This window comes from Sardina pilchardus, chromosome 5 (genome assembly GCF_963854185.1).
Source record: "Sardina pilchardus chromosome 5, fSarPil1.1, whole genome shotgun sequence".
Classification (NCBI taxonomy): Eukaryota; Metazoa; Chordata; class Actinopteri; order Clupeiformes; family Clupeidae; genus Sardina; species Sardina pilchardus.
The window spans coordinates 16560717-16579927 of NC_084998.1; the positions used below are offsets into that span (position 1 = coordinate 16560717).

Here is a 19211-nt window from a genome sequence, read left to right on the forward strand (position 1 = left end):
ACTGAGATGACTCTCTTCTGGAGGAAGAGAAAAAACAGTCACGTGGAAATGCTGGCCTGAGCAAGGAAGGTGAACACAGAAACACAGCTGATTACCTAAGCTTGCAACCAATTTAGCCATCATTATTTATGTTTCAAGTAAATTACTTTGGAAGTAGGCTGTCAACCACATTGAAAGATCAATGGGACACATATGGTAGGCCTACATAGCCTTCTCACAAAAAGTCAGGAATATGTCAGGATGAACCTAACACCTTTACAGGTGAACTTCAGGTGACCTTCTCTAACACTTTTGAATGCACACGTCCAACCATAGACATACAGTGTGTCGAACAACAGTTCTGTAAGCCAGATACACAGACATAAAAGATATCAGATATCCCCAACTTTTTTGTGAGTGTTTGTCTTCCACGCCTGTAGGTGGCAGACACAAACATTCAACTAAGATCTTACCACACGTGAAGTGAACGCCATTTTGTTCTGTCGTCGTCTCTACGTTTGTATCTTGGAAAGTTCCGTGAGTCAGCTATTGTTTTTGTCTGGACCAGAAACGTACGTAGCGAGACTAAAAATATATATTTTTTCTCTGACTTTTTGCCATACACGAAGAATGCTGTTTTAAGACGCCTTTGCCTTTTTTCGGTAAGTTAACTTGTGCTCATTTATGTTGAATTATGTTGCGGTGTCTCCGTGGAGTGGAGACCGTAACAATAGCTAACGTTAGCTGCTACAAGTAAACTGGCGCCTTTGTAGTACTTTGTTATTCATAATAGGCAGTTGGAATTCAACAACAGAAACCTTATTGTATTTTATTTTTTTCCAATGTAGCAGATAACCATTAGTCTATTAGTAATTATTGTACGCGAATGTCAATGTTGTCGTGAGTGGAAGTGTCTCAGGTGCAACGTCGCGAAATTAGCTGCTAGCCTTTAGCCCACGTACCTAGATAGTTAACCAGAAAGGACTAGAACGCGCCAGTTTGGTTTATGTCAATTTACAGTCAAAGTTAGATCACTCATTATCCTAATGTTACATTATGTTCAGTGCATTTGGAAAAATACATATTGCCCCTTGAGAAACCTTATTCTGCCGGCTTATTTACGGTGACGTTATATCTGATTTAGCCTAACGTTACATAAGAATGACTAGTCTGACATGCAGGCCTACATGCACACTTCCCCCTGCCTCGGTCTGATTGAAATAACTCCGATTTAAGATCAAGGTCGAACCAAATGTTCATTAATCGGTGTCTTATGCATATTTCGTATTTCATTGGGTTTAGCGCGAGGTCCAAAATCTGGTCAATACGAATCATCGGCTATTCAGTGCAGTTATGAAGCAACAGCGTGCGTGAGGGCCTAAGCATGTTTTTTTAATATTGAAAGTTGAGGCTAGCAAAAGAAATAGCTTTTTGATATCAGTTATTTCCAGGAAATAGTTTTAGGTCTTAGTATACGGCTTCGTAACTAACTAGGCTGTGGATGAGATATTTAACATAATTATAATCGCAGTAGTAAAGGATTTAAAACCAGCAGAGCTGTTAGCAAAAGTAACAAAAGTTTGTTCGTGCCACAGCACAAGTAACGTTACTGAGCATAAGCAAACAAACTACAATATGATTGAGCGTTTACATGGCGGATCAGACTGATTATTAAAGGATATCAGTTTTACTCTGAACAATGTGTGAATATTTACCTACTTGCTGCAACATGCACTTCATCTATCCATTTTGAAGCAATCACAAAACTTTTACTAAGCCTCACCCATCCAACTTTGGCTCAGAGCCAGAGTTGTTATTGGCCCACCCTAGAGTGTAGTAGACTATGAATCAGTCCTGAGTTACATTCTTTCCATTTAGTGAGATCTATACTCGATTATGACTTTTCTTGACACTCTGAAAATTGTGGCGATTATTTGTAAAATAAGGCTGTATGAGAGACCATGGTTTTGTAAGAAGCTGTGTGACAGTTACTCCCTAGTGTTGCGATGATGACTAAGAATTCTCTTTGTTTGTTTTGTTTTAAAGATGTTTTGCAATTTGTTGGGAATTGTAAATAGAATGTAGATATCTGGAAGGTAATGATTACTTCATCATACTAATTATTTGTTTACCTCTTCACTTCTCTCTTTTAGATCACTGCTTTTACCACTTGAAGTGGTCTGTGAAAGAAGGCCTTGAGATGACAATGGTGACCAGGAAGAGAGGCAGGTCCTCAAACAGCTCCTGCCCCAGCATGGGTGTACAGCTATACAGCCCTGATGTCACCGATGATGTAAAGCCATCATTTGTCGAAACAGATACTCACAGAGACATTTTATTCGAGGACAGCAGTTCTCCCAGCGAGGACCTGGAGTTGTTTGGTTTGGAAGATTTCAGCTGGGTGCTTGACAAGGATGCGCTGCCTTCCCTTGGAGACATCGATACATTGTGTGAGCTTAAAGATGACGACGACTCCACAGATCAACACTTTTCGGTGGGTGGGCAGAACTCGCAGAGGAAGTCAACGTTGGATGTCTCAAGTCGTGGGATGAACAAGAATGCAATTGCAGCCCGAATTAATCGCCTGAAGAAAAAAGAATACGTCGGTGGCCTAGAGAAGAAAGTGGGTTTGCTGACAACAGAAAACCAGATCCTCAAACAAGAAAATGGACACTTGAACAAGCGAGTGGAAGAGTTGGAAAATGAGACTAGGTACCTGAGAGCTGTTTTGGCCAACGACAGCATGTTAGGTCAACTGTTATCTAGATTGAGCGGTGTGAACGGCATGAAATTTTCTACTTCACTTTTCCAGGGTTCAGAGACGAATGACCACGACTATGCCATACCCAAAAAGAGGGTGAAGGCGGAAGAGGGACAAACGTCTGGTGGCGTCTGTTTGCATGTGGACAAGGACCATGTCTCTGTGGAATTCTGCACTAAATGTGCAGAAAGTGCGAGCGCAGCACTTAAAATGTAGGGTCAAGTACAATCTATATCTTTCTAGCGATCATAAGGCGGAGCTTAGTTGATCATTATGTGCAAAATGTGGGGACATAACAATTGAAAAAAAGTGCTTATTGTATATGAGCACTCACCAATGGCATGTTTTTGAAATTTGAAAACAATGCAATGCTTTAAATGCAAGTTACTGCTAAACCTGTTGACAGTTTTTCCCTAGGTGGTTGCCTGCTACCCAGGATGAGAGGATATCTTGGCTCCGTGATTGCAGTCAAGAGATGAGAGGACATCACAAACCGATGTACGTTCCCCACTCCTTCCTTGAGAGATGCAGAAGCTCCTTAGTCGAGAGATAGAATCTATTTTGACTTAAGTGAAATGCAGCACTAGTCTGTTTCTGTTCATTTTTTGAGTTCTATAATTTTTTTTAATTGTTTGCCATAAACAGACATGGACTTTGGGTTTCTTTTCTGTTGTGTATATATTAATTTATCTATGTGTGCTGCTTTGATGACTTGATGAAGTAGTCAAAAAGAATGTTAGCTTATGAAAAATAATCTAATTAAGTGGTGTTTCTCAAAAGGCCTCTTCCTTACCTAATCTGCAAGTTCATGACAACACCAAAATTTTCATATACAAAATGAGAAAAAGAAAAAAAAAAAATCTTGGTAAGCAAACTCCTTTTGATGAAACATCACTTTTTCCTATGAGGACTGTTTTCATTTGGCGATTTTATTTTTCCTTTATGCTAAAGTGGATATGCTGTGAGAAGCTGAAGAAACGGGACCAGCAGCAGCCATCTTGGCCCTGGTATATGTTAAAGGTAGTATGTAATCGGGTGTAAGTTCCATCTTTGTGGTTATCCATTACACATGAACATGCTTTGTTGAGTGGAGATCGCACAGTTTGTGTATGAGACGGCAGTGCGGCAAACATGCTGACATAGTGCAACATCAACACAACACTGAAACCAATTAACAGTCTACCACCATTCAGTTATTTTGGACGGCCTTCATAGTAATATGTGAAGTAGTAACTGGACAGGTTTAGAAATCCAGTAGGTTTCAAAGCTTCATGGCTACTCTTTATGTGTGAAATGTACACATCTGTTCTGGGAACAAATAATTATGTTTAAAGAATGATTTTGTTTGAAAATAAATGTAATTTTCAGTATTCTTGCCATCTGTTTATTATGTGAATTCAGAATGTCTTATTTTTGTGTAAAACTGATGCATTTCTCTTTCTCTCTTTTCAAACAGCAAGCTTTTTCTGCTGGTTAAGCTCTTACCTTTCCTTCATCAAAGAAGCATAAGGGTGGTAAAGCTAGATGTGGAGTTACTTTATAGATCAAAGATGACTGATGGAAGCAGTTCAGATAGGCTTAGTCTAGAATTTTGAATTGATCATTTCAAATATTTGCCAGGACAAAATATGACTCAGTAGGGTATCCTACGAAGCTCGATTAGTGGCTTAGCGAGGTATGTTACTCAACTTACGGTCATACGAAAGTGGCTCCATTTTAGCATCGCTGTCTTATGCTGCCAATCAAACCTGGTTGGGATCAGATTATGTGCCAAGTTATAGCTCAAATAGTGTAAAACTACCGCCTACCGACCACTCAATTATCTTGAAAAGCGAGGTTGTCTCACTTGTAAGATTCTGTCATATATCTTACAGGTGCAGCTCTGCCTCTACAAACATTTTGGATCTCGCAGGCGCTTTTAACAGTGTTGCACGCGCAAATATTCCACTATTCTGGATGTGCATACTTCTCCACACTTCTCCATGCACTCCACAACACTCACTATACCTTTCAACTTTTTCACAGACACACATACACACACACACACACACACACACACACACACACACACACACACACACACACACACACACACACACACACACCTGACTGCAGCACTTCATATATGTACCACATTTCTTCATGTACTCCACAACACTTCTTAACTTTCTCTCTCTCTCTCTCACACACACACACACACACACCTGCCCTCCTACCCTCCTACCCCACCTTAACCTAACTCCCCCACTTCACTGCACCATAGAAAGCCCACCAACCCACTATATCATCTTAAGACACGGCCCCACATACACAGCACACTGGCCACCCCCCTCTTCCAACACACACTGCCCCTTACCAGCATCTTCTTAAAGCTACATACATACAACACACTGCCCACCACCCTCTGAATCATCAGTATGCCACTGCCCCACACACACACAGCACACTGCCCCTTACCAGCATCTTATTAAGCCACATACACACAACACACTCCGTATGCCACTTCCCCACACACACAGCACACTGCCCCCCCCCCCCCCCAACACACACACACTGCCCCCCCAACACTCACACACACTGCCCCCCCAACACTCACACACACTGCCCCTCACCAGCATCTTATTAAGCCACTTACATTACACCCCCCCCCCACACACACACACACACATACATCATTCACCCCCTGCAGCTCTTACTCTTAGCCCCCCCCATGAACGTAAAGGCTTTTTGCACGTATCCTGCCACATACACAACACACTCCGTATGCCACTGCCCCACACACTGCCCTCCCCCCCACCCCCCCCCCCCCAACACACACACATACACTGCCCCCCCAACACACACACACTGCCCCTTACCAGCATTTTATTAAGCCACTTACATTACAACCCCCCTTCCCCCACATACACACACACTTGCATCATTCCCCCCCCCCATATGCACAATAGGCGAAGGAAATGACGAGCATTCTTCGATCTGAGCTAAAAGCCTACTTTTACAAATATATCACGTAACTGCTATCGTAGTATCACTTAACTTATCCCTTGAGTTAAGACTCTGTATAGCCTCGACATGGCTAGATAGCCTAGATATGTTTAACTTGCTTCGTAGTATACCCCACAGGTCATATACCTCAGAAAAGGCCCATTGGCCATTAAATACATGGGGTATCACCATTGTACTTTAAAACAGGGGTTCTCAAACTTTTGGGTTTCAAGGACCCCTTGTAGGGGAGAATATTTTCTGACGACCTCTCATAAAAGTAACATTTCATGCCATTTGTATTCTCTGAAGTTATGGCTAGGTTTACTCAAACATTTCTCCACGTTCATCAGCTAGATATCTTTATGACCTGAGGGAAGTGATTCAAGTTCAATGTTTATCTGGGAGAAGGCAAATACACAATTTGCTTCATCTGTGGATATAATTTAAAAAAAAAATGTATGCATGATACATCACAACTTTATCTTTTAAAGCGAATTCTTTTGTGGAACCCTCTTGGAGAACCACTGCTTTAAAGCCATGTACTTATATTAGTATATTGACAAGATACCAGTGGTGGAAGCTGACACCACCTAGTGTAGCATTCATATATGACTGCAATGCCTTTAAACGTCGCATAACCAAAGATCCTTGATCCTTTCTGGCGTACCCTTTTTGCGAAAGTAATGCAATAGTTTTCATACTTTATTAAGACTTACTAAGTATTACCTGTGCTACTAGTAAACTGCTAAAGGAACTCAAACATTTTCAGAATAAAGTGCTTTAATTGGGTACTGTGGAAGGGCAAAACATGATTTTTGCCTGTAGTTAATTGGATATTTGGCAAATGTATTATGATCAATGGTATACTTAAGTAATAAAAACGTGCCTTAAGTGTACTTGGTGAGTGATTACCGGCTTGCCTGCCGCACTCTGATCAGGATTTTCAAGCTCTCCTACAGTATATTGTATATACATATTCCAGGCCACTAATGTTATTTTTACACTGCAGAAATTAAGAAATATACATTGTGTTTATTGGATTACTTATTACATTATATTAAACAGTAGTGAACTAAGTAACATTTAACCTACAAGTATTTCTAAAGAAAAAAATATGTAAATGGTATTAGAACTGGTAGAGACAAATGTTGATCTAATCACTCATGCATGTAGTACACTTAGGGCGATATATATATTTTTAAGACTATTTGTTTGATCTGGTTTAATGTCCTGATAGCCTACTCTAAATGCCTGAGCTCACCTGCATTAGTTAAAATCCATTTAATGAGTTGTTTAAGTTTTCGTTGGGTTTCTATTATTACTGTCAATTTACAGAAGAATACATTTAAACACTTACACCGTTTACATTACCAAACAGAATATAAATCACTACTAAAACACCCCCCCCCCCACAAAAGAAAACTCATATTTAAAAACACTTGTCAGTTTAATTTCTGTACAAAAATTACAGAGAAACCTTAATCGTGAAGGTCTTCATGAGCCAGATCTACAAGTTTGAGCAACTTGATATAAATGTCAAAATGCTTGGAGGCAAGGAAGGTCCCGAAGAAGGCTTGCAACACAAATACAAAGCCCATTTTTCTCGCAATGGGTTGACCGATCATCATCCAAAATCGTATGATATTTCCCTTCTCTGGCATAGGTGCTGTGTTGTATCTGAAACAATTGACAGATTGCACATAGTTATTAATACAATAAACTGTATATTTAGGATAATGAAATCAATCAGAAGTATACATCTCAATATGATGAAGATGAACACAATACTACAGCACTGACAAGTCAGAATGCACCTATATAAGCAATGATCTCAAGTTTAAACCTAAATGATGTAAGTTTGCGCTAAAGCAATCCATGACAGAAAAACATTTCTCGATATGCACCTGGATGCAAGCCCTGCATTGACGGGTAGGGCCAACAGAAGAGGATAGACGCCACCGCCCACCACTCCAACCAAAGCACCTCTGATCACTGCACACGTAGGGCAGTTTAGATCTCCTGCGCGGGGCATTAAATGGGTTTGATCAATAGTTTGTAATAACCATAGTTTGACACAATGTATGTTTTTTTTATATAATTATTTAAGCGTTGTAAATAGTTTGATGAGAAACCTACCCAAAACTAAGGGGCCTGAAACGGTTGCATTGTACAGTGCCACAGTGGTCAGAAAGGGTAAGGTAGCCATGGGAAGACTGGATACTATGCGCCCTTGTGTGACATTGAGAGCACGGCGAAATAAACTGTTTGCTACTAATCCAGCCAAACCCGCATTTCCCCCCAAATACAGGGGTCCGTATGAAAACATGTTTCTGTAATAACAAAACATACACTTTATTGACAAATTCAGATTCACCTCTGGTACAGTCAATGAGCCTCAATCACACAACTCTCAAAAAAAGCGGAAGTGTATACGTACCTGTCAACCTGCGAAAGCTTCTCAAATTTCTGAAAAAGAGCTTCGGCTAACACGCCTTTCGGTGGTGTTTGTGAGATTATTGGTTCGTGACTTGACATATTTGCGCTGCATAAACCCACACTGTAACGTTAACGATTGTGAACTTTACCAAGGTGCGCTATGCTGTGTGTCTTGCAGCATCCACACAGACTTGATCTCACACTAGAGCGTATGCTGTGCACGAACCGAAATCATTTGGACATATTCACCAGCGTGCATCTGCTGAAACTCCTTCCAGATAACATCCGTTGCTCGTTATTTGTTTCCAATTTTCCTTCTACAGCCTACCGAATATGCTTCGTTCAGTCTATTATCCTACACTGCCTGGGCGCAGCCATGTTATAACCACGTGTGTGTGATAACGTCTGTCTGCTTCAACCTTCAAGCGGCTGATAGGTTCACACAAGTATTATGCAGAAAAAAATACTCGTTTCCAATTGGATCCGAGGACCTTTCAATCACAGGTTGTAGCTAGTAATCAGCCGTCTCGTTGCTAAGGCGAATCTGGTGGTGTTGCTGCTGCTGCTGCTACTGCTGCTGCCGCCGCCGCTGCTGCTGCCACTGCCTTCGCTTGATTGCCTGGACAGCTACTGACCGTGCACGGTAAAGGGATGCCCTGAAGCCGTTGAATTTGATACAGTGGCGGAACCTAAACAAAATAAACAACTTTTTACTAACTGGAGTTTAGGGACCAGCTGCTGACAAAGAAATTGTTCGACATGCTTAGAGTTGCGGTGATGATGGCAAAGCCATGCGTTTTAAGGAAAACTTGCAGGTATTTTCCAATAGGCGTCGCACTGACAGACTAGCGTTCCTGTCCCTTGCTTAGAATTAGCCACCCGACTAGTTAGCTAGCTAGGTAAGTCTGCAATCTCGGCTATGTTGTGTCTGAGGTGTGTTCAGCAAGGGTTAAAGAGTTTATCATATTCTAGGAAAGGGTTACCTGAGTTTTTTTGGTGACATCTTTATTAGTTGTAGGTTGTAGCCTGTACTGTTAACAAATTCGTATGTTATCAGATGAGGTTGTAGGGATCCAGTTGAAATGAGAATGTTGACACATTAAAATGCTTGACATTTTGGATATGTGCAATGTATAATCAATCGTTTATTGCAAAGGCAGTGAGTAATTGGTGAGAATGCATAATGTTAGACTGGCAGTTTTGTATGAGAACAACTTGAGTGAATTAATTGACTCTACATAGTCATATAGCTTCAGGTAATTTTGATCCTATGCGAGAAAGTCGGTTATGTTCAATTTGCTAGGTAACGGTAACGCAGTCAGCTGTCAGTGAATGCCTTACTGAGTTTATTTTGGTTCACTCCATGTCCACCCATTAAGTGAGTAACGTTTGATTAATCGAAGTGTTAATTAGCTACCTGGCTGAGTGCAGCACAAAGCTGACAGCTGTTTTGTGTGTAATAACTATGCCGCTGGACTACAGTTCACTTTTTTGGAAAATAATTGGTAAAGAGGACTTTGACTTATGAATGCCACATACAACGCCATTGCCATACTGGAAAAGTGGCGTAAGATGGGGAAATTGGGGAAAGCTGTCAAGTGATGTCAGCATTCAATCAACGCAGCACTGTAATGTCTTGGGTTCATGCCTCGACTACCAGCGCGCGACAGAGGGATATGACAACGTTCTGTACCGGCACGTCGTCTGGATGTTAATGCGACCCCATTCACGCCAGTTAAATATCCCCCTGGACTCAATTTACAATTTATGTTTTGATTAATTTAGCAACCGCTTTTATCCAATGCAACTTACGAAATGAGGAATAACATTCAAGCTACATTGCAAAGGAGTCTAGCCTACTAATAGGCCTACTAGGCTAGCATACTATCGCCACATTAAATACTAAGACCAGATACAGATACTACTGGAGGATTTCGACTGATGTTTCATCTGAATGAGTTTGATTAAATTTACTCTTGAAACGTTTCCAAGGAGAGGATGGAGTGCGAATCAAGGCACTTTGGGACATCTTGGAAGTCGGCTGTATTTCATGGATACGAAGGATACTTTTTGACATTTGAATGGGATGTTTATGTAGAGAATAAGTGATGGCTGTCTAACGTTAATTTGAGGAGGTTGATTTTTGAAAGCCCATCATTCGAGGCTCACAGACTGCCTTCAAGAGTGCCTCTTAAACAGTTACAACTTGCCAAAACTTTGACACATGTTTACATTGGCCCAATTTTCATTGCCCCTCTTGGAAGTAGGCCTACTGGATGTTTTAATGTAAGGCGCATACAAGTTACAGGAATTCCAAGGAAGCAAGCATGCCCGTAAGGAAACGAGGTGAGTTAAGAAAGGCATACTGTACACACAAGCCACATACATACCACATTACATTTAGGCCTGTCACAAAATATTTTGATTGTGCATGTGCGTAGCTGCACATGCAGAATGCATATATCCGATTCCCAATATCATTTGCTGAATGTGATGTAAGCACATGCAAAAAAACAAACTAATGCTATGTTAAGGTTATTGATAATGAATTTTCTATATCACAAACATTGAAGTTTCTGGATAGTCTTCAGAGCCATCATCTGTACACTGGCTTGGTCTGTTTGCATTACTTGGAGTGTGGGGGTGTTTCTCTATGTAGCCAATTAGCACAGATGAGATAAATAGGTGAATTGGTGTATGGGAAGGTGGTTGGAACTGGGAGAGGAAGTGGTCATCCACAATTGAGATGTTATTACTGGGATAATAGCTGGACACAGCCCAAGCCTGACATTTGATGAACAAGCTGAACTTATTGCTCCTTGAAATAGCGAACAATGAATTGGTTTCTCTTGGTTTGGGTTGATATTCATTTAGCATTTTCTCAGTATATTTTATCCAGATGAAGTTGATAAGTTGATGCAACAACTTCTGTCTGTTTTTTTAAGTAGAAAAATACACAATATACTGCCAAAATACTTTAAAACTAAGACTGCTATTTTTCTTATTTTATCTCCACAGATACAACTCGAGCCATAGGCTTGTTGGAAGACTACTGCTCTAGACTAAGAAAGCCTGAAGAGCAACAGCTTAAAACTGCCATTTTAAGAGTGATGGACATCTTCAAAAGTAGTCTTTTTCAAGCACTACTTGGTAAGTGGATAGTATGTTCTTTGCATGATCTTAGTATGTTCTTTGTGGTTGCATTAACTTGGCAAATCATTTTTTTCTTCGTTCAGTATGTGTAAATGATCACTGTACATTAAGTAGGGAGAAAGTTCAAAATCCAGCATACATTTCAGCCCAATCAATTCAGATTGTATCTGTGGGTTTCATCAACAAGGTGAATTCAGGGCAGTCTCCATGTTTGCCACTGGGACACTTAGTTAATCTTCATATTATCAAAATGTTTTAATACAAATATATGCATGAAATGAGTTGTGAAATTCATAACCAAAAGAAAGTTTTGCCTGCCTTTTTTATTAACAGCTTGGCACAAGCTTGTAGTACTAACGTTCACAAGTGTCCAATCATGGGTTTACCATATTGTTATTTGACACAAATGTACTCCTATTAAGCACATATGACAATAGTCTCCTTTCATTTGCCTTTGCCTGGTGCAAAACAAAAAAAGTCTGCAGATTTGGCCTAGCATTCATTGCCTTTATATAGTCGACAAGCTCTGAAAAAGGAAACTGTCATAACACTCCCTCTGGTTCCATATAAAAAAGAAACCAAATATGGAGTTCTGCTGGCATTAGCAAGAGTAGATAATGACTGAGCTGCAGTTTTCGTTAGATGAATTCACAAAAGACGTGTATGCTTAAGGGTTCTAAATTCTCTCTACAGCTAAACCATTAAAAGTGCTATTCACTCATTACTGAAGTGAATGTCGTTACTATGAGTCAGATGTATCTTGTTTTTTGTCGCATTTGCTCAACTCATGATTCACTGTCTTTTAGCCGTGCGCCCGTTCTGCAGGTTTAAGCCTTTTTTTTCTCTGAAATAGTTATTTTTAACCTTGCTGATTTGGCAGTGGGATCCTTCCCTGTGCCTCTGGTATTTTTTAATGTGCTCCATGAGAACTCCTCCTCAGAGGGCTTTTTTGTTTCTTGTAATGAATCAAAAAGAAACATATTGATCCCAGGATTGTTTAGATCAGATGCACAGCAGACTGCATGGCTTTTAAATACACAGTGATGATTCCTTTTTACGTGGCCGCTCTGTTTTGCATGATGCAATTTAAGATATGGCCTGTCTCTAGTGAAGCTCATTTTCCTGATGGCAGATAACAGAGTAGGCGATGTATCACTGAGATTTGCATATTATAATGGTGACAGAGCTTGGATCCATACCCTGTGTACATTTGTGTTGTGTAATACCCTTTGAGCTTAAATGGCCTCTAGAACTTTCTCTGACCCTTGTACAGATGTAATGGGTCAATGAGCAGATATTTGTAGCAATATTACTACAAATGTAATTACAATTACGATTCCAAATTACAATTACAAATTTGTTGAAAAATAAATCCTCTTTTAGTCCTGTTTGCAAAGACAGATCGTGATGAATCTGTTCACTGCCTCCCATATGGGTCATCTCTGTGAAATGATCATTCTGCAGCCGGTATAATGGACAAGCACTGGGGGTACTAGCTCAAGCCTGTATTTAGGTTAATGCTGTCTGGGTGTGGACTGAACGAGGCATTGTGTCTCTGTGTGGTACTGCTGCATGAGGTGTAGAGTGTTCTGTTCAAGTACGTGTCCTCTCACAGTTGAAATCACTGTAAAAAACTGTAACAAGCCTTGCTGTTTTTTTATTTGACATTTTTTTAAAAACACATATCTTGTCCCCAAGGATCCCAATCAAAATCAAACAGCTTTGGAATATAGCCACACAGCTAGAGTGAGTGGTGAAGGTACACCGTCTGGATGTGTGTTGTGTTTGAATACATAGGTACTGTAGACAAACTTAGACAAAAATATCGCTCACTATATCACTGAAGGACATGAGTAAAAATACCAAGCCTTTCTAAAATCGATGGCAGTTGCACTGTTGTTTGTGTTGGTCATGTTCTGCATGCCTTTTCAGAAGTTACTTGTTGACATTAGTTTTAACTAATACGTTTTTTTTTACGTTTTTTTTTTATAGGTTTTTTTATTTATGTCTGCGCTATGAATTTGTAGTCATGTCTTTGTCACCTGTAGTCATGTTGGTGTTACCTTTTACGTCTAATTCGTGTCACGTATTCTGTGTTTTTCTTCAACAAATCTGTCTTAAAAGCTGTTTCTGCACAGTTGGGAACTCCCCGTTTCAACATGCTGGCCCTTATACAGGAGCACATTTGTTATTGGTAAAGGACTGGGCAGCTGTTTTGGGCCTCATGTGATTTTAGAATGTATAGGCACCTGCACCACCACATATGTACCACCATGTGGTAGTTATTTGGAAGACAATATTTAAATATCTATGGTACAACATGTCCCTTGCCTACAAGGGAGCAGTAAGTAAACAGTTGTAGAGCCTATTACATCACATGAAAAACCTTAATTGAAACACATTGTATATGTTTCTTCATTGTTAGATTGAAGAGGTAATCTTTTAATGATGGGGAATTGCGTAATGGATTTACATGATGGATTTTTGTGGCTGTTAATATTTTACCTGCAATTAGTAAATGAATCAAAAATATCATTTTGGACCATACAGAAAGCTAATACCTCCTGAAATAGATATAATCATCTTATAAAGCATTACGATGTATCTAATCTGGCCGGCGTGTGCTCTCATAAAGCTCTCATCATGACACGGTATTGCCTGTCAGCTTCTTAACCCATTCATCATTCTCCCTCAATGAAATATGCTGAGATGTTCACTTCCATAGATTTTCGCAACACTTTTTGATGCATGTTTTCTTAAGCAGCTACTGGTATCAACTTCAAATGAACTTTTATTATAGACGGTCAAGTGAAGGACAAACACAACTGTCATTTCAGCTTGACACCTAGGCTACGCATTATGCCATTTTGTTATGTGGGTCAAACTTAGACAAAAATATCGCTCACTATATCACTGAAGGACATGAGTAAAAATACCAAGCCTTTCTAAAATCAATGGCAGTTGCACTGTTGTTTGTGTTGGTCATGTTCTGCATGCCTTTTCAGAAGTTACTTTTTGACACAAGTTTGACAAGTTTTTTTTTTTTATTGGAAATGTCATGTGATGTTGTCAGCAGTTGTTTATTTGTATGGAATGGTGATTTTATATGATTGTATCTTGTAACTTGACTTGATATTTTGTATCTTTTTTTTTACATGTATTGTATTCATTGGTAAGTGGGGCTATCCTGTTTTAAACTGCTATTTTAAACCTTCACTCACTCCTGGTCCAGTAGTCTCTGCAGTGTAGGTAATTTGAATATATATTTTTACTGCGGTTTTCAAGTACACAAGGTTCTTGTGAAAGGGACAGTTGTGATGTGTTTAGTGAGCCCCTATATCATTGAAGTCATTTTCAGTCATCACATGGTGGCCAGAAATCATACCCTTTTAGTCTGAATTATTAATTATTACCAAAGTCCAAATCTGGGAGTAGACCACTGTCTGCCAATTTATTCCCTGGAGGTTGTTAATGGGCCATATTTGTCACTGTCAGACGTACCGGCTTGGACACTGGCTGCCTTAACAGAAGAGGCATTGTGTATTCTCCTGCTTCAAGGAGAATCCGCCCTGAGAGAATTCTTTTTTTTTTCGGAGCAGGTAAAACGCAATTAAAACTCTTTTCCTATGGGAAAGCTGCGTCTGCCAGCCATTAGATCTCTCCATTAGCCTTACTCGTGGAATCTGCTCACCTGCAGACGGAAGGAAGCTTCTGTCACTGTCTGTTGATGCTTGCTGCTGACTGTAAATTGTTTCAGCACACTGGGGAAAAATGAGATCTACATACAGTATAGGCCTTTAAAGGCTGTTTTGATGGCAGGGCAGTGAAGAGTGGACAGGAAATGAGAGAGTGAGAGAGATGGAGAGAGATGGGGAGAGAGAGAGAGAGAGAGAGAGAGAGAGAGAGAGAGGGAGAGAGGGAGAGAGGGAGAGAGAGAGAGAGAGAGAGAGAGAGAGAGAGAGAGAGAGAGAGAAAGAGAAAGAGAAAGAGATGGAGTGGGTTCCAGAAATGACCTGCGGTCAGACTGGGTCCCACGGGCACTGGGCCTGAATGGGACACTGACACTACTGACGCTGTGCTGGCGCTGCATGGGCTCCCCCCATAAACTGAGATTTAATTGAAGTTGATTCCTGCGTGCCGCCAACTCCTCTGCTCCACCTCGGAATAATCTGGCCTTCCTGTGGGCTTACTCGAGTGCCACTAATCCCACCAGGGTTAGTTTACTTTATGGTGGTGCCATGTACCGTAAGCTGTGCATGCCAACAAATGGCAAGGCGGAGCCCTCGGTCAGATTAGCCTCCACGAGGTCTTCGACCGTCACCCGACAGTCCTCTTGTTCTGCTGGGGCCTAAAGGCTGAATTTGGTCTGGTCCTTTTGTGACAACACAAGGCAACTCGAGCCAAAAGAGCAGCTTTTGAGGTGAGGGAGACGACCGAGATTACTAGACTGTGGTGGTGTGTGAATCGTGTCTGAAGAGTTTTAGACTGAATAACGTAGCTGAGGCGTTGAAGTGAGTATTAGCTGACCTAAGTGCTATTAACCCAGTGACCGCTGCTCTAATGCCCCTCATGGGTACCCTAATGAGATGTAGAAATGCAGGTTGGACTTGTTAAAGAAGACACTGTATTTATGCATGGAACGCTCATTTCATGCTGTGGTTTTCAGGGAGGATGCTTTGAACTTTTTTTGTATAAAGAAAGATGTTCCTCAATCAAACAAATTTCTTGGAAGTATGCTGGAGGAAATTGGTTGTTGGGTGGGGCTAGCTGTTTAGAGACTGCACTGCTGTCTTTAGTATCCTCTGATTTGGTTTTGTTTTGTTTTTTTTTGTAGTAAGAGGGGTACAAATTAACCATTGGCTAATAAGTCGCCTAGCCAAATTGGATCTTGTGGCTGTAGCTATAAGTTATGTAATGGAATAGAGAGAGATGCAAATCTTCTTTCTTGATTTGGTCTGAGGTGCTGGTATAGTCTGATGAAGCAGTTTACAGATTGCAGTTGCTTATGCAAGTAGCCGTCCACTAGGGGGCAGTCTTAGTGTATGTTTGACAACTGACCCAAGTTGTGTTGGAAATTGATTTAGTCACGAGTTTGACAAGAAACTGTTGTACAGAGAGGACAGCTATAAAGAGAGAAAGGAAATCTTAATAACTGGTTATATTTACTGCTCCGTTTTAGCAGTAAATATATTTTAAAATATATGTATTACATTATATGTATTAATATGTGGAAGGGAGTCCTGTGTTGTTCAATGATGGGAAAGGATTGAACATATTCTTGGAAGTTCATAAATATCCATATACTCTGGGATGACATTGGCACAGTGCTATGATATTAACCTCAAGCTAGGTTGAATGGTCTTTTTGGAGAAATATGCTGCACGTTTCCATCTGTCGACAGGGAAGCTGTTCCATGTTGTTGGAAGGATAAAGCCATGTGTGTAGTATCATTTGTAAGGAAGTGATGTGCGTGTATAAAAACACACAGCCTCCCCAGTGTTAAAATGAAATCCGTGTCTGTGATTGGATGTTTTGGGTTGTTATGTAAGTGATTGAGTCCCCGATGTACAAGCATTTTGTTATAACAGTATAATAATGTTATACTCATGTGGAAGTACAGGAAGTACAGTGTTGTGGTGTAGTACTAAAGTAACAGCATGCGTGGACTACTTTATCACATTTTTGTGGAATGTTTCTCATGTGAAGGACTGATTAAAAGCACCTGTCATCCCCAGTAGCCAGTAGCCACCCAGGCCAATCACTATTTGATTATGATCTATAGGTGAAAGCCTGTGAAAGTGTAAGCAATGCTTAACAATGTTATCACCAAAATGCATTAGTTAACATGCTACTTAGCTGTTTTAGATGTAAACCCTTTACTAATGCCTTAAATATTGAATGAATAGCAGCTGCTTTCTTTTCTATTTAATCAGTAAAATGATCATGAATAAGCCATGTGACGAATGACGAGGCATTACATTTCATTTAGCTGTTCTTCTTGGAAGCCCGTCAGGAATTCTGTTGTTGTTGGCGACCCCAGAGTGCTTTTCAAAAGCACAAATGAGCCATAAAATTGAAGGTTACTTCTCACACCCCCCTTTTGTGTTTGTTCCTTTTGTCGCCTTTGGCCTGGCCCCTGATCTCCCAGTCTGGGTGGGTGGCTGGGACCAGTGGGGGATAGAGGCTCCGTGCAGCTCTCGTTTGGTGGTGGTGATGATGATAAAGTCACGGCCCTTGCAGGAGAGAGTCTGCAGCATCCCACTTGTCTGCTCCCACGTCCTGTTTCTGGCTGCACAAATGTCTAAATAAAGTTTGTTTGTTCCTGTATGTGTTAACTCCTGGATGTGTTAACTCTGCAGGTGGGGGGGCATAGGTGCTCTGTGTTGCTCTGGCTGGCGTGGTAGTGAAGTGATGATGACGATAGCGGCAGCCTTTGCAGGAGAGAGTCTGCAGCACGCTCACGTCCCACTCAACAGCCCACATTCCTGCTCCTGCTCTCTGTCCTGTTTTTGGCTGCACACTGGAGGCTACTCCCACTCAATGCTCCGCCACTCCTAAATAAATCATCACTCCTCTCCATTCATTCAGGAGCGGTGCAACAACAAAGATGCTCTGATGCATCTTGCATAGTGGCGACTGCAACAGATATTTCCATGTGTTCCAGAGAGACGTTAGGCAAATGTGACACTTGCATAATAGTCATTTTTGGCCCTGCATCTTAGCGGTTTTCATGCATTGTTGTAGTATACTTGCAGCTGGGCTTTCTAAAATGATTAGGCCAAAGCATTTCATATGTGAAATCGTTGTCATGATGACCACATTTCATGATTACGGACTTTTTTTTTCATGGTTGATTGAAATTTTGTTTCACAGCAATGCATTCAATGAGGTGAAGGTATGAAGCACCGAAGGTCAGTTTGTGCCTCCAGGAGCCAGTCAGTAGTGGGCTGTGGCGATCGTTACGATCTGCCACTGACTTAAGAAATTGAAATGTATTATCTGGCATCTCATCATGTCAGTGTGGAGGAGTTCTGACCATCGGATAGAAAGGAAGCAGGAGTAATCTCTCCCAGGAGAAGAGGGGAGATTACAGGGATGAGCCCACTCCACCCACCCCTTACATAACCGTCGTGGTGTTGGAGGAGGAGGAGGATGAGGAGGAGAGGGGGGACAGCTGATCTGCATTGTGTGTATGCTTGCCGCTGTGGATGTGTGTCTTTCCAGTGGCACTGAAACCGTTGCCTTGGAAACCCATCGCATGACTTTTTTTTTTTTTTTCCGGAAAACCTCAGCTGATTGGAATCTGATAGTGTGATATCGCCAGCAAAACAAATGCGTTACGGAGCGCTGGGTTGCTGTACGCCAAATTACCTCTGATAAAGTCATAAAACGATGACGGCACAATTAATAGGACACAGAGAAACAATATATTACTGCCACTAATAGTTCTCTCCCACCTTGTGCCTGTGGCACCATTTTGTGAGGGGTGTTCATACTAGGGTTTAAAATGGATGGGGTGTACATTACATTTTTATATTTGACTGAACAGATGTCTGTAGGAAATTGCACATGAATGCAGCGGTCCTCAAACGCTACAGTGGGATTTGGGCCTCTTTTTTTTTTCTCCCTGTTCTCCATGCATTACAATATGGCAAGCAATACTACTCAAATGGATTGCATAGGCCTACTGGTGGTAGATCACACTGGTAAAGGATTACACACAGTGAGAGTCTGTGTTAGGGTGTAATGAGATGATGTGGCCCTGTCAAAACAGGACTCATCAGTTTGTAAAACTGCACAATACCAAATTATGAAATGGTACATACAGTAATTTCCCCCATATAAGCCGCATTGTGTACAAGCCGCATGGTAGTGTTTTATGCAAGTTAAAAGAAAC

General features: G+C 40.9%; 2 protein-coding genes across 5 annotated transcripts; one reads left to right on the plus strand and one right to left on the minus strand.

Annotated features, from left to right (window-relative positions):
* Positions 1 to 471: 471 nt before the first annotated feature.
* crebzf (CREB/ATF bZIP transcription factor) lies at positions 472 to 4110 on the plus strand. 4 transcript variants are annotated; one of them, XM_062536647.1, is made up of 4 exons: positions 473 to 641; positions 2133 to 2952; positions 3158 to 3238; positions 3692 to 4110. In XM_062536647.1, the coding sequence occupies exons 2-4, from the start codon at positions 2180 to 2182 to the stop codon at positions 3711 to 3713; spliced, it is 876 nt and encodes a 291-aa protein (XP_062392631.1). In that variant the 5' UTR covers positions 473 to 641; positions 2133 to 2179; the 3' UTR covers positions 3714 to 4110. The 4 variants fall into 4 exon arrangements, 3 of the variants coding, with proteins under 3 accessions (XP_062392630.1, XP_062392631.1, XP_062392632.1); XR_009939186.1 differs by lacking the exon at positions 473 to 641 and having other exon boundaries at positions 2554 to 2691; positions 2792 to 2952; positions 3147 to 3238; XM_062536646.1 differs by having other exon boundaries at positions 472 to 641; positions 3158 to 4110.
* Positions 4111 to 7153: 3043 nt separating this feature from the next.
* tmem126a (transmembrane protein 126A) lies at positions 7154 to 8572 on the minus strand. The gene is made up of 4 exons (XM_062536679.1): positions 8163 to 8572; positions 7862 to 8055; positions 7630 to 7744; positions 7154 to 7402 (listed from the first exon to the last, which is right to left on the minus strand). Exons 1-4 carry the CDS (start codon positions 8258 to 8260, stop codon positions 7204 to 7206), a joined length of 606 nt encoding a protein of 201 aa, XP_062392663.1. The 5' UTR covers positions 8261 to 8572; the 3' UTR covers positions 7154 to 7203.
* Between the last annotated feature and the right edge of the window lie 10639 nt (positions 8573 to 19211).

Coding starts and splice junctions, on each gene's coding strand:
- crebzf (XM_062536646.1), top strand. CDS start 2,180: ATGACAATGGTGACCAGGAAGAGAGGCAGGTCCTCAAACAGCTCCTGC. Junction 2,953..3,157: donor GCGAGCGCAGCACTTAAAAT/GTAGGGTCAAGT, acceptor GTTTTTCCCTAG/GTGGTTGCCTGCTACCCAGG.
- tmem126a (XM_062536679.1), bottom strand. CDS start 8,260: ATGTCAAGTCACGAACCAATAATCTCACAAACACCACCGAAAGGCGTG. Junction 7,745..7,861: donor TTCAGGCCCCTTAGTTTTGG/GTAGGTTTCTCA, acceptor TGCCCCGCGCAG/GAGATCTAAACTGCCCTACG. Junction 7,403..7,629: donor AATGCAGGGCTTGCATCCAG/GTGCATATCGAG, acceptor CAATTGTTTCAG/ATACAACACAGCACCTATGC.